A 15767-nucleotide genomic window follows, 5' to 3' on the forward strand; every position below is an offset into this window, starting at 1 on the left:
AGTCGAAGCGCCGCCTCCCTCTCCTCGTGTTCCTCTCCTCCTCAAACTTCTTTCCTCTCCGGTTACCATTGACGGCCAAGGGTAAAGGAATGTGATCCTCTCCGCAAAACCCTAGATGAAGCGTGGCCGCCTCCCTCTCCGAATCTCCTCTCTCGCCAAAGCTCGGAAGCGAGCTTTCTGTCGCAACGAGACCCCTCCGAGCTCTCGCTCACCGCGAGCCCTCTCTCGATCAGCGAGCTCTCCCTCGACGCAAGCCCTCTCCTTCCCGCCTCTCATCACTTGCCGAGGAACTAGGGCATCCCTCTCCGTTGAACCAAGGTATCACTTGCCAACGAAAATCCTTCTCCGGTATACTTTCTGATGAGTATTGGTTTTTTTAGGTTTTTCGCTAGAAAATCCTTCTTTCTTGTAAAATCTCCCATTTTGTTATCTATTCTTTTGTGACATACTTCATGTTTGGATCATCTTTGTTCTCTATTTATTTCAATCATACTTTCTGTTTTGTGTGACATACTTCATAGTGTTGGGACCGAAAAGTAGCTAGAGGGGGCGGGAGGGTAAATAGCTCGTCGCGTGCTCGGTGCTCGTTATAGCTTGTTTCTTCAAATGGTGTGCAACGGAAATACAAGAAATAAAAACATACAACGCTAACAAGGAGGGTTTACTTGGTATCCACCTCACAAGAGGTGACTAGTCCAAGGATCCACACCTACTCACGCACCCTCCACTAAGAAATCACTCCTTTTCGGTAACTACCGAAGGTGGAGAAGCCTTACAATCTCACAGTACAAGAAGAAAGAAAGGAAAATAAATACAAGCAATAGCTTATAGGTTTTACAACTGAAAACCCTAACCCTAGCTTTCTTCTTCAGCTGTAAATCCGCCTCTTGACTTGAAAGACCTCCAAGAACCTTCAAGAACTGGCGGAGTGAACCCTGTGGAGAAGCTCTGTGATCGCTGGTGAAGATCGGAAGAAATGGCCGAGAGTTCTTTTTTTTCGAAAGAATCGAGCGCCTGTAGCTTAATACGACTATTGAATTGCTCTCAATCGATCGGGGAGGCTTTGGATCGATCAACAGATTGATCCAGAGCGCCTCTGTGCTCTACAAATTTGCCTGGATCGATCGGCTGATCGATCCAGGGCTTATCGCGACAACACGCACCTTCCCAATCGATCCACCGATCGATTGGGACCTCTGGATCGATCAGCTGATCGATCCAGAGGCGTTATGTGCTCTCGCGACTTCCTCCCAATCGATCCACTGATCGATTTGGACGAAGGCTTCTCGTGAGGACACCCCAATCGATTGGCCGATCGATTGGGCTCCAGCCAATCGATCGACTGATAGATCCAGCTGCTGGTTTTTGCCCAAAATCAAGTCCCAAAGCCCCCAAACCAACATCCGGTCAATCCATGACCTGTTGGTTCATCATGCCTAGCATCCGGTCACCCTTGACCTGCTTAGACTTTCACCAGATATCTGATCAACCTTGACCCATCTGGATTCCCCCCGTGCCTGGCTTCACTCACCAGGACTTCCATTCTCCCTAGCTTCACTCATTAGGACTTCTATTCTGCCTGGCTTCACTCACCAGGACTTTCACCTAGCTTCACTCACTAGGATTTTCACCTGGCTTCACTCACCAGGATTTTTCTCTGTCTGGCTTCACTCACCAGGACTTTCACCTAGCTTCACTCACTAGGATTTTCCTCTGCCTGACTTCACTCACCAGGACTTTCACCTAGCTTCACTCACTAGGATTTTCACCTGGCTTCACTCACCAGGATTTCCCTCTGCCTAACATCCCAGTTAGGACTTCCCAGTTAAGTATCTGGTCAACCTTGACCTACTTGACTCTTCTTCAGCCAACCTGATCAGACCCTGATCAGAGGGGAATTGCACCAACCAATCTCCCCAAATGAACAACTGCATTGTCAAACATCGAAACTCAAACCAAGACTCAAGCTTGGTCAACCAGATTAGTCTTGACCTGAGGGATATTGCACCAACACATAGATGCTTTAAATCAAAAAGAGGGCCGGTTCGAGATTGAGCTGAGGGATTCTCCCTTGCAAATTTAATTTTTTTAAATCTTCGCGAAACTTAGCTTCTTCTGATTAACTAGTTGTTTGATGAATATTACTTATTCTCCCTTGCAAATTTAATGGACGTGTCGTCAGGTGTATGGCAATCTGGAGCATTGAATTTATGTTGTTGTAATGTATGGTTTCAAAGTTTTGTGGCTTCTCTGCTCCTCTTTTGTTTCAAAATGTTAGCTATTGAGATATAATAGATCAGAATATTAGCTATTGAGATATAATCCAATTAATGAAAATTTGTTTATTATGTTGTTATTTCATGGCATCATCAAGTTATAACAGCATCGATAATACGAGATTTCAACATGTAACATGTAGGAACTACAGACAAAGAACATTTGTATGTGTTTCTAGATCAACCAAAAATCCTGGAAAATGGTATTATAGATGCGGGCAACATGGATAGCAAAAGTGGGTAACTACTGATACTAGTTTATCATTCACAATTGAAAGTGAACACAATACTTCTCATGGGCATAATCCGGGAATAATCAAAGTACCAAAATTCATTTGGATATTAGTGATGGTGGACTTGATTCTCTTAGCGATAATCCTGATTTGGTTGTTAGTTCATCTGGTTAGTGTTGGCCCAAATATGTAGCTAGAGGGGGGGGGTGAATAGCTCGGCGCGATCTCGTGCTCGTCGTTGCTTGTTTCTTCAAAGATATGCAGCGGAAATACAAGAAACAACACATACAACGCTAACACAAAGGATTTACTTGGTATCCACCTCAATAAGAGGTGACTAATCCAAGGATCCATACACTCACGCACCCTCCACTATGAAAACTCTCCTTTACGGTAACTACCGAAGGCGGAGAAGCCTTACAAGCTCTCAGTACAAGAAGGAGGAAAGGGAAAACAAAATACAAGCAAAAGCTTACAAGTTTACACACGAAACCCTAACCTTAACTTCTTCCTCGCCTCTTGACTTGGATATGCACCAGCACAAGCCTCCAAGAACCTTCAAGAACTGGCGATCTGAACCTGAGAGAGATGCTGTGGAGATGCGGTGAAGATAAGAAAATCGAAGCCGTGTGTTCTGGAAGTGCTTACGAAAACGAACGCACGCCAACAGCTATATCCTGCGCTAACGGTCAAATCCCGATCGATTGGATTGCTCCCAATCGATCGGAAAGGCTTTGGATCGATCGGTCGATCGATCCAGAGCACCTCTGTGCTCTCGGGAATTGTCTGGATCTATCTGCTGATCGATCCAAGGCTTATCGTGCGAAATCGCACCTCCCAATCGATCGCCCGATTGATCGGAGGCTCCCAATCGATCGGTTGATCGATTGGGAGGCTTTCTATTTGCGCGACACTTCTCCCCAATCGATCCACTGATCGATTGGGAGGAGGCTTGTTGCGGGGACTTTCCCAATCGATCGGCCGATCGATTGGGCATGAGCCAATCGATCGGCTGATCGATCCAGCCCTTGTTTTTGCCCAAAAACAAGTCCAAAGTCCCCTAAACCAACATCCGGTCAACCATGACCTGTTGGTACATCATGCCTGGCATCCGGTCACCCTTGACCTGCTAGAACTCCTTCACCAAGTGTCCGGTTAATCCCTTTGACCCACTTGGACTTTTCTCCACTAGGTGTTCGATCAACCTTGATCCACCTGGATTTCCCATGCCAAGTATCCGGTCAATCCCTTTGACCTACTTGGGCTTCCCAACACCAGATGTCTGATCAAACTTGATCCATCTGGATTTTCTGTGCCTGACTTCACTCACCAGGACTTTCCTTCTTCCTAGCTTCACTCACTAGGACTTCTCATTTGCCTGGCTTCACTCACCAGGACTTTCCATACTACCTAGCTTCACTCACTAGGTCTTTCATCTGGCTTCACTCACCAGGACTTTCCTTCTGCCTGACTTCACTCAACAGGACTTTCCTTCTGCCTGACTTCACTCACCAGGTCTTTCACCTGGCTTCACTCACCAGGATTTTCCAGCTGACCGGCTTCACTCACCGGGACTTTCACCTAGCTTCACTCACTAGGATTTTCCTGTCAAGTATCCAGTCAACCTTGACCTACTTGACTCTCCTTCACAATCTCACCACATGAGCAATTGCACCTGCAATCTCCATGTCTTGTCTCCATGTATTATCAAACATCAAGACTCGAGCTTGACCCAATTCAAGCTCGATCAACCATGTCAACCCTGACCTAGGGAATATTGCACCAACAATCTCCCCCTTTTTGATGTTTGACAATACCACTTGTAAGTTAGGCTAATCCCATAACCTCAACTCCTTTCATGCCAATATGAGAATGATGGTTTCCTTCATGCTCCTCCTGTTCTAGAGGGCAAACTCCCTCTTTAGGTAATGAAAGCCTAACTTAACCATACATTCTCCCCCTATTGGCACACATCAAAAACTCTCCCCCTGAAGAGTTACCCAACGTTGTTGACAACTTCACTCGTTGTTCACAACACAATAACGAAGGTCCCATACCCTTCATTATTCTAAACGCTCATCCTTGAACATATACCACTTGGTATATTCACACACGATTCAAATGAAGGTCACATACCCTTCATTGTCATTAAATGCTCATCCGTGAGCAAACACCACATGAATAATGAAGATATCCACTCTTCATTATAGTCAAATGTCCAACCTTGAGCATTTTCGCTAAAGAAGGTTAACCACCTTCCAAAGTGTATGAAAAATAAATTTTCATGTCCTTAAAGAGTAATTCCCCCTAAATACATGCACGTAACTTCTGTCATTGCACCAACAATGACTTGGAATCCATAAACCTTTAGAAAACCCAAATTTAGAAGTTTTGAGGTCCAAAAATTCAATATTGAAACCAAATCTCAACTTAAACCTCTATTTGGTCTTTCTTAACCAATCCATCTTTGTTTTCACCATGAAAACTCCCCCTAAATGTATACAAATGTGTTTTGAGGGGTTAGGAATGATTATCTAGACTAAAGGTGGTTCAAGATGCTGAAATCAGGCTTTCCCAGCCAAAATCAGCATCCCCAATCGATTGGAGTTGGGTCCCAATCGATTGAACCCTGCTGAATTGATCCACTGATCGATTCAGACTGCGTGGATCGATCGGTGGATCGATCCAGCGAGCTTCTGCTCGCGAGAGATGCCTTCTCAATCGATCGCCCGATCGATTGAGGCACTTCAATCGATCGGGTGATCGATTGAAGCTCTGAAATTGTTGAAATTCACTTTCAGTCAATTTCAGAAACTCCCCAAAAATTCTACAAAATTTGAAAAATAATGAAAATTCATGTAGACATTCTTTAGAGCATATATTATCATGGAAAAATAATTTTCTAAGAAAATACGTCATATTTTCCAAGATTGACACAAATTAGAAAACTTGTAAAAACTTTAGTGTTTTCTTCTAGTTTGTGTCTAACTTTTCAATGATGAGTACTATCAAAAGATAGTCTTCACCAAGGTTTTCCAAAACATATTTGAAATCATTTTCAAAACCAATTTCTAACCATGTTCTTTGGGCTCAATGCACATGACTTGTACATTAGCTTTCCCAATGATTGGAAAACACATAACTATGTGTTTGATGAACTTAAAACTCAAAAGAATGCACTAAATCAACATATTGAGTTTTGTTTATCATCCTAACATCTCACTTGTATTTAATGTGTACTAAACCACATACAAGTCACCTTAAAGTTCTTAGTGAGATGTAAACTTTTGGTTTTGCCCTAATCTAGGGATCATGCATATCTACTTAGGCATCTTGAGTTGTGAACATCCACCAAGGATGTTACTTGTTAATAAATGTCATTTGTCCTTAAATTGCAAGGAATTAAAATAGTGCATGATATGTTATGACATACATCAAAAAGAAATAATTTTCAAAAGAAAATTTCCTATAACTATATGATGTATGTATAACATGACATGGTATTTTTGTATTTTTCATAATAAAATATGAATACAAAATATGATGTCATGGCATATGTTGGGCAAACAACGCATGACAAATTAGTATAAAAGAAATACCTAGATTATCTATCTAAGTATCCTTAACCTTAACTAACTTAAAAGTTTAAAACTTAGATTGCCCACTATTTCCCCAAAAAATGTCAAAATCTAATTTTGACATTTCTCTAATATCTTGATGTATTTATGTCATTTAAAACTAAGCACATTCCTCAAATTTTGACATATTTCATTCTTCTACAAGAGCAACCAATTCCTCCCAACTCGGCCGAACCTTTGACTTCCTCCTAACTCGGCCGGACTTTTGACTCTTCCGTGCCATTGACCCCTTCCTTTGTGGTATATATATATAATTGTTAAGAACTTTCCTTATAAACATTAACGAATCAAGATTATTTATTTGATTTTATTGTTCTTCTTTATTTGATTTTTTTTTTCCATTGAGCGACTGTAAATTAATTTCATCAAAATAAATATTAAATTGCTCGTGAAATAAAAGTTCATTTACCATCCAATTTTTGCTATAAAAATAACCACGTGCCACCTCTAACATTTTTATAATATCCAGATGAGTTTACATGACACAACGGGGCGACTTCATTAGGTGGCATTAAAATAATATAAAAAATAAATTTGATGCATGTTTTTTTTAATATATTTTTGTTAAAAAATATCTTAGATTTAATAAAAAATCTTTTTCCTATTAATTTTACGACCCATTTGATCCATTTCAAGATCAAATTTTATTGGATCAGTTAATAATCAAATATCCGACTAATACATTTCTTGGTAGGAATATGGATAATTTGCTAAGTATATCTGAGTTTCCGATCCAATTAATTTTGAAGATAGATGGTCTAATCCTATATAAATTGACCATCATATAAATATAGAAGTACAAGTAGCTCTTCATCCAATAATCAATGTCCTAGATTTTTGATTCCATTAGAAAAAAAAAAAATCTACAATGCATTATATCTAAGATCCGATCTGTAGATGTTTGAAAACGGCTTGAGCGATGGCATGGTTTGGTCTAATTTGTATCATTTATCCATGTTATTGTATACATATTGACGTTATATATATAGTAAATTATGCGGGTGTGATGAAAGGAATTAAAGTTTTAGAGCACAATTTGGATTAGTGTAGTGGGAGGCTATTTGACAACGATGGTGGAGCCTTATAACTACTCACATTTCTCTACCACAATTAATCAAACATACGAGTGTGATGTGTTTAGTGGATTAATTACTACTTATTCCACTATGCAAATTGGAGTAGCAAAAGTAGAGCCATTGTTTAACTCTTGTCCATAACTCTCACTCTCGAGCCCTTTCAAGACTGTTACATTCAATTTAGAAAAGAGATAAATTATGATAGTTTTATCTAATATAGTGACGTTATACATGAAGGGTCAGATGATCCATAATATATTTTACATACATCAAAAATTAACCACGTAACTTATTACAACAACACTTCATATATTAATTAACTGTGTCAATCCGTGGAACCATCTAACTTTTATTCGTAGTGCTTATGTTAATGATAATTAAAATGGTTATATATACACTAAAAATAATAATCATAAAAATATTTATTTATTATGATTATCGGGGATGTTTAACTTGCCAACGGTATAGTGAAATAGGTTCAACTGTTCAAATTAGAAATTGCCACCACAATAATTCAATGTTTATTAATTATCACAATGTATATTGATTAATATTATTTGACTGGTGTCAACCATCAGATTCATATCATATCAATTCAAAAGAAGTTAGGAAACCAAACGGAGCTAGATCACCAACTTTGGCAAACCCTAATTTATTATTTTTCTAACCTACTTGCTAAAACTACATATAGATGAATGTATAATTAGTTCAATTCACTCATAATTTAGCTAAAATTTCAATGTCAAATTAGGTTCATCTTCTCTAGAAAATATTGCGGTTCTCCTACTATTATTTTTTTACTAATTATATATAAAAAAAATTCTAAAATTATTAAATTTAGAAGGGCAATGTAATCCGACTATAATTAATTATGTTATTTCCTTGCATATAATTTCAAATTATTTTATTGTATTCGTCCTAAATTATATTTGCCTTAATGGGCTTGGAAATAAATGACGGCCCAAGGTTTTAAGACCCATTTGAAGTATTTGAACCGGGTCCCATTTGTTTTAGTCTCCAACACGTGTTTCCCATAATAAAATCTCTGGCAATCTTCACAACATGAATCTATGCGATATTATTATACTAATCAAAGCATGATCTGTGATCCATGGAATGAGCATAGGGCTTTGTGCCTTAATCCAATTATATAATCTGAAATTAATTTCAATTATAATCACATTGGTACTCATAATTTAGCTGTCCGTGTTGCATGTGCAACTCCATTTGCATTTTTTTTTCCTTTTTTAAATTTTAAATTTTAAATTAAATTAAAAGCTGACACATCTCCATAAGCCCATCTCGCTTGATGTCCCACCACATTTAAAAGGAATAGTTAAATTTCATTTTGATTTGTATTTATTGCGTCATATCAGATAATCTGACCGATTGCTTCTACTCTCTCTACGCATGAAAAAAGGACAAAAAAAAAAAAAGTAAAAAAGAAAATTGAAAGAAAAAGTGGAAATCGAAAGTAAAGGAGAGGCTCCAGAACCGTCCGTCTCAAAGGGCTTTTGCACTGATCACAAAGTTTGACGCGGATACGGTGGCAGCCACACTAACCGGCGTCCCCGACCCGCATATTTAGCAGTTGTACGCGACGCACGGCACGTGCGCGCCCGCGGTGCCCTCCTCCACCACCTCCTCCGCCGTCGTCGCTCTCCTCCACCACCTCCTCCGTTGTAGGAGCAACCGCTCCGTAGAGGCCAGTCGGGAGCCGGAGCGCCTTCCCTCCCGGTCGCCTTGCGTTGCTGTGATGGCCGAGCTGGCTCAGGCGGAGTTATGCCCTCCGGGGCACACCGCGGCGGCGACCACGACGGGAAAGAGCGTCCAGGTGTGGCGTGCGCTGGTGAACTGGGTTGCAATCCTGTTTCGCCTCCTCCTTCAGATCCTGCGAGGAACACCGTCGTGGGCACAGCTCCTTTCCTTCGTCGGCCTCCGACACCGCCTCCTCTTCTCACCGTCCGCCGCATCTACGGCTTATATGCCTCTAGCAGTGGATCAACTGACCGACGCCCAGCCCCTCCCCGCTGCAACCTCGTCGGAGTTCCTTAATAGGCTCACGGTATGATTGTTTTTGATCGGGAAACTAGTTTGTGACTATTTGGTGTGAAGAATTTTTTTTTTTAAGTAGATTTGTCGAGATATGCCATCTATTTAAGTTTCTTCATGGATTGCATAGGAAATATGGTGACATTGTTTGCCTTTGACTCGTCGCTTGCCGTCCCGTGGTTTTTAGGGATAAAACCAAAGACGAAGTTCTGTTTTTTCTTGAATTTATATCCCAGTGTGCAATTAGTCTTTACCGATATTTAGAGATGCTATGCAGGTATTTTGATGAATTGATAAAATTAGGTTTGAAGGAGTAAGCAAAGTAGCGAATGAAGTGAAATTAATAGCCTAGGATCTCCAATGAAGGTCTTAGAAAGACTTCCTATGAACTGACATGTTTATGAAGTCTCAATATTTACCTAAGTTTTATATACCCAGTGATTCTCCGAACTAAATGGCAAAATGTTCTCATCATCCCTTGTTTCTTCTGCATATCAATCATTTGTCCATACTATAGCAACTTGATTTTGTCTCACAAGAGGATTTGAGCTGCATTGATTCATAGGTTCAGGTTAATCTTCCATAATTAACTTGTACTAAAGATTTTGGTAATATGGTGTTAATAGTTAATTTATCATGTTGGTCAAGATATTTTGTTATCAAACAAAAAGGGCTACTAAGGTTCACAAGCGAATCCAAATAGGAAGTCTTCATTTGTAATGGAGTTATCAAATGGGATGACATCACGAGCTAGATTTTGAATGTTGACAGGGATACAAACCTTAAACGATGAGGACTACAACATCCTGGGTAGAATTCAATGCGGGAAATCCTGGTTGAGAAGTCGAGGTCGGGTCCTGTCCGAATACTGGAGAGATGGTGCGCTGGGCAGGTGGTTGCGTTGTTGACTGCGTGAAGACTTGGAATTAGAGAAAAAGGGGCTTCTTTTTCCTCTCTACACCCACCAAAGATAGCAAACAAGATGTGCCAAAACTAGGGGAGGGGTCTTTGGCGTAGGCTGACGCTCAAGTCAATATGCTGACAGAGCAGAAATTAGGATAGTAGACGAGTGTGGATAGTTGAGCATAATTGAGAGTAACTTGATATGATTTCACTTAACTCGCCATCGAAGAAAATCCCTCCTTATACCACCTTTCATAACCTCCACAATCATGAGGTGACAGAGAATGTCGGGTGTCATAAATTATCGAGTAAGGAAATATGTACAACCTAGGAGGTGTATAGTCACCGCCCGAGGAATCTTCCTTTACTCGTGTGCACCACTTTTGTAACTTACGCCATTAAACGACTGAAGGAATATGTTGTCATAAGTTGTTGGCTGATGGGAAGTGTAATCACCTTCGAAGAAAGTTCTAGTGAATGCTCATATTACAATAGAGGAATATTTTTTACAAAATAGTTGTTATTCTAACATGTTGTTATGATTCTCTGACCATGTTGTCTGCTGAGTGTAGCCCGACCGAATCTTTAAATCGACCAACGTATAACTATCCTTTCCTTAAGTCGTTTGGTTATGCACTAGGTGATGCTAGAGATATGCTCGAGAAGTAATATGAAACTAAGTCCTCTAGATCCGGTCGATTTTATAACCGACCGACCATATACCGGGATACTTGCCTATGAGAAATAGGAAATCGAGTCCTAAGAGATTCGATCGGTACTTTAAGTTGATCGCCCATATAAGAGTAGACTTGCCTTTGAAGTGAGAACTTAAGATTGGAAGTCTGGTCGTGTTATAAGGAGAGTTGTTTTACACTTTTTATCTTCTGTACGTATAGGAGATCGGCATGCTGAGCTGTACGACATTATTACCGACCGGCTATATGAAGGAGAACGGTCATGTGAGGAAACCCATAGGGTCGACCGGTAATAGGGTTGTCCGATTATATGCTGAAAGACTTATACTGAGTGGGAAGCTGACTCCCCTTACTCCGATCGGCCGTAGGATCGGCCGGTTCTGTGGTAAGTCAGACATCTCTTAAACTCGGTTGGCTATCGAATGCTCAGATATATTATGGATGTCCTAATATAGGAACGGAGCACTAGGTCCCCTAGGTCCAATCAAATCATGAACTAGCCGTCCTTGTACTGAAGGTCTTAGCGCTGGGCGAAGAGCAAAGTCCTGTTGAGAGTGACACGCTGGCTGCCACCTCCCCTTGACTTTGACTGTCACGTCACTTTGACTTTGACTTTGACTGTTACGTCATCTTGACTTTGACTAGCACATCACCTTGACTTTGACTGCCATGTCATACTCGGGTCCGCCCGTAGCATCCCAAATTAAGGTTATTGTTTTTATTCATAGACTTTCTACTAAATTGGGCTTGATCTTGATCATTATGCTGACTTGGTTCAAGCCAATCAAGTTTGTTGGTACTCTCATCAATGCAGGCCATCTCATCCAGTATCTTCTCAAGTGTTAACTTCTTGTTCTTACTTATACCAATCATTAGATGTTTCAAGCTCAGCTTCGTGAACTTGAATTCTTTCGGCCAATCGTTTTTTATTTGTTGAGTGAACTTCAAGTAACTAACATTTAGGAATTTGAATCATTTATGCTCATAATGTGTTTGTTTATCTAAGAACTTTGGAAAATATATGGGAAGAAGTGCATATAAATGTCAATAAACTTACAAAACACTCATTGAGATAGGCCATCGAATATTATCTGCAATACTGCACAGTTATCTGCAAACTTGTCAATACACTGGGAAACATAGATAGGCCATCGAATATTATCTGAAACGACAGGGCCACGATGATGCGGGGATGATGAAATGGATAATGATTGGTCGCTCTTTTCTTCAACTGGTTTGATATCCCCGAATATTTAGCTGGTCTCGATTTAAACTGAAACTAGCATTGCTGGTTAATGACCATAGAATGAAATAACTAAGAGGAATGGCAGGTTTTACTAAAAAATGCATCAGCTGAGTTGACTTACGGTTACTAAAATGTTTGCATTTTCTACAAGAACCAAGAACTATATTTTTACGCAAGTAAAGACATCATATGCTGCTGCAGTGATGTGTTGTCAAACTGTGTCCAAAATGCTGATTGATATAGTTAAGAACAGATGTTGCCACTAGGTGTTCCTACCAAAGTTAAGAGTTTTTGGTTCATGTTTGGTACTTTGAAATTGCTGTAATTCATAACATTGCATATATTTTTATGTATTCCTTCCCACACTGTTGAGAAGAACTTTTATGCTCACTAAAATAGTGCTACAGCAGAAAGCATGCTTTGCTAATCCGGCAACAATAAGTACTCATGCTGAGCAATATTGTACGAAACAGAACAAGTAGATGTTCATTGTTTTGTTGTGCTTATGGTCCTCTATTGAATCAAAGAAAACTTTGAAACCTTTAGGTCGGTTACTAGATTCTTAGTAGTAGATTTTTCCTTTCTTATGCTGCCATTATAAACTCCTGAATTTTCCTGTGAAACTGCGTTCTCGTCCTTCCACTTTATCTTCAATTCCTAGTCCAATTCCATAACTGATTTTGATATGTGGATTCTCCTCTTCAAACTCAAGTTCAAATAACCTTCTAAATAATTGGAAAATATAGTTAGATCACCATAATTCTTGTTTGCTTCCCTGTTTTCTTTTTCCTTATACGACAAAGAATTAAGGCTAAGCCGACCCCACTTAGTGGGATAAGGTTTGGTTGTTGGTTGTTGTCGTCAAAACAAGTAAGGTTGGGAGAAAGGGTAGATGAGAGAAGCATATCCCATACCCTTTTGTTTAAACCTATGAATTTCTATGAAAGTATAAATCCTTCTATGATGGAAAAATAAGGAGGATTGCAGATTGAGATTAATATTGGAATGTTCAATTTGTACTTTGCTTCTTTTGCCAATGTTAACAATGCCCTTTCTGGTTAAGAAAATATATGAATTCATAGATGTGCTCTGTGAGATTCCTGAGGTGAATAAAAAAAATCTTTTTACCGTTTCATTGAAATGTCTTCGTCTAACTTTTATTAACGGGTTTAATTTTACCAGTCAATTTCATGAATTTCATTAAAAAGCATATGGTAGCCATTGAGAATATTTTGTTTATTGTTTTTTAGTCACTGGCTCATTTAAGGTCAGGGTCTTAATATGTGTAGGTTGTACTTGATTTGGATGAGACTTTAGTTTGTGCATACGAAACATCCAGCCTTCCATCTGCAGTTCGTATGCAGGCCATTGAAGCAGGTCTAAAGTGCTTTGAACTAGAATGTACATCTTCAGAAAAGGTTGCTCGGTTATGAATTGGCTATTTTTATTTTTTTAACATCATCTTAAGGTCCATGTGTAATTTTGCTGACAAATATTGAAGGATGCTGATGGAAGACCGAAGATCAATCATGTCACTGTTTTTGAACGCCCTGGTTTGTGTGAATTCCTAAAACAGTGCAGTGAATTTGCAGATCTTATTCTTTTCACTGCTGGCCTTGAAGGTTGTACTTTTTGGTGCTAGTTTTCTTCTCTATGTTTTTTCTTCTTGCCAACTTTTTTCTTTTGAATATAATTATTTTATATTCTCTTTTGCATCAGGTTATGCCAGTCCTGTTATTGACAGAATAGATGTTGATAAAAAATTAACTCATCGGCTCTACAGGCCTTCGACAGTGAGCACGTAAGTGAAAGTTTTAGACATGAGTTTGCATCTTTTGAGTTAAAAATGATCTATCTGGTGCTTGTGGTCATATCTCAAGTGTTGTTGGTCGAAGTCAAATATCATCTTAGTTCTAGCCATTAATATTCAAATGGTACTTGGTAATATTCCTTGAAGACATTTTTTGTTCCTTGATTGAAAGATAGCCAGTGAGAGAGAGAAAGTCGCAGGTATTTTTCATGGGGTGGTTATTCTTCAGATTCTGTTTAACACAAATCACTGAATCATAAATGATCTATCTTTTCGTTAAATTCAACTTATTGTTCATCGTATGACCTCAATGAAGATCCATGTAAGCTGACCCCGAATAGTTGGGATAAACACACTTGTATGTTTGCCCAATGCTTAAATTTCTTTATAAAAATTGCATATGGCACGTAGAATTTTCATAAATGCCTATATGTGACTATAATCACATATTGCTTGGTATGCTACTGATACATTTCTGTATCAGTAATTGGAATCTGTTAATGTGACAGGGAATACCGAGAACATGTCAAAGATCTTACTTGTGTATCGAAAGATCTCTCTCGCACTGTCATCGTCGATAACAATCCATTTAGCTTCTTGCTTCAACCGTTCAATGGAGTACCATGCGTGCCATTCTTTGCAGCACAGCCATGCGACAACCAGGTAACGCAACTTATTGTGATACCTATGCACTTTCATGATGCAGTTTCCATTTCCTAAACACATGACCCATTGAACTAAATGTGTTCTTTGCTTCCAGCTTATGGAAGCCATTCTTCCCCTTCTGAAGCAACTTTCGCTTCAGAAGGATGTCAGACCTGTTCTATACGAAAAGTTCCGCATGCCTGAATGGTTCGAACATCAAGGAATTCCCATCAGAAACCCTAGTCTGTGAGATGCCATCAGATTTCTACCTCAAAGCACCTTTTATGGGGATGTGCATATGTGCTTTTAATCTACACACACAGGAACCCTAATTGAAGGGTCCTTGCTTGAGTCTCCCGAGCGACAAAGAGTGGTGAAGGACGAAGATTTATTGCTCAAAGGAAGAATTTTGAGATTGAAATGGTCAATAGCTGTTATTTCCAGAAAAAAATATTCAATTCTAGGTGTTCTGATCGTAGAATGTTCAGCATTATGCTTGTTTAGGAAGATATTATTTCAGATTCCGAGTGTAGTTGATTTTGTATTGTATATTATTTCTCGTCAATCTTTGGCAAGGAATTGAATTGCTTCAACGGCTTGTGCTTTGTCGACGGAATGAAGTAGGTTTGTGTTCATGGCTTGTGCTTTGTCGACGGAATGAAGTAGCTCTTTGTTCATGGTATTGAGAAGAATAAGAGAGTGTTTGGTTTACGTGTTTTCATTTTTATTTTCAAGAAAATATGTATTTTTTAAAAAATAATATATGATTTATATTTTTATGTTTTTTATTTTTGAAAAAGAGAGTATTTTATGGGACATTAGAAAATCTCTAAAAGTTATTTTTTTTAAAGGAAAAGAGAAACATGTGCTTTTAAAAAATAAAAAATAAAAAAATAAAAAACGCACCAACCAAATAACTTTTTTAAAACTTTCATTTATTCTTCCTAATAAATTCATCATCCATTCAATCAAACCTGAATTATCTGTCAAATCATTGAAAGGGTTTTTGTATAGTTTGAACGAAATAACACGGAACAATTCATCAAAGTTTGAAAATATGCAACCACACACAATCCAAAGTCGTTATAATTTAAAAAACACACAAAAAGATATAAAAATGCTGAGTTTTGCCATGTCTTTGTTGTTGCTTGCTTCAATAAAAAAGAGACCTTTTCTTCCTCCCATTTGCTTGT

General features: G+C 39.0%; 1 protein-coding gene across 1 annotated transcript; it reads left to right on the plus strand.

The window, feature by feature from the left end:
- The first annotated feature begins 8780 nt into the window (after positions 1-8780).
- Positions 8781-15214, plus strand: LOC122001166 (CTD nuclear envelope phosphatase 1 homolog). Its single transcript, XM_042555770.1, has 6 exons — positions 8781-9288; positions 13409-13537; positions 13621-13741; positions 13839-13920; positions 14439-14592; positions 14690-15214. The coding sequence occupies exons 1-6, from the start codon at positions 8980-8982 to the stop codon at positions 14822-14824; spliced, it is 930 nt and encodes a 309-aa protein (XP_042411704.1). The 5' UTR covers positions 8781-8979; the 3' UTR covers positions 14825-15214.
- The last annotated feature ends 553 nt before the right edge of the window (positions 15215-15767 follow it).

The sequence above is a fragment of the Zingiber officinale genome, chromosome 7A (assembly GCF_018446385.1).
Source record: "Zingiber officinale cultivar Zhangliang chromosome 7A, Zo_v1.1, whole genome shotgun sequence".
Lineage (NCBI taxonomy): Eukaryota > Viridiplantae > Streptophyta > Magnoliopsida > Zingiberales > Zingiberaceae > Zingiber > Zingiber officinale.

What these genes read in the sequence shown, in the direction of transcription:
- LOC122001166 (XM_042555770.1), top strand. Translation starts at nt 8,980, where the DNA reads ATGGCCGAGCTGGCTCAGGCGGAGTTATGCCCTCCGGGGCACACCGCG. An exon ending in TTTCACTGCTGGCCTTGAAG is followed by an intron (nt 13,742 to 13,838) that starts GTTGTACTTTTT and finishes CTTTTGCATCAG; the next exon opens with GTTATGCCAGTCCTGTTATT. An exon ending in CACAGCCATGCGACAACCAG is followed by an intron (nt 14,593 to 14,689) that starts GTAACGCAACTT and finishes CTTTGCTTCCAG; the next exon opens with CTTATGGAAGCCATTCTTCC.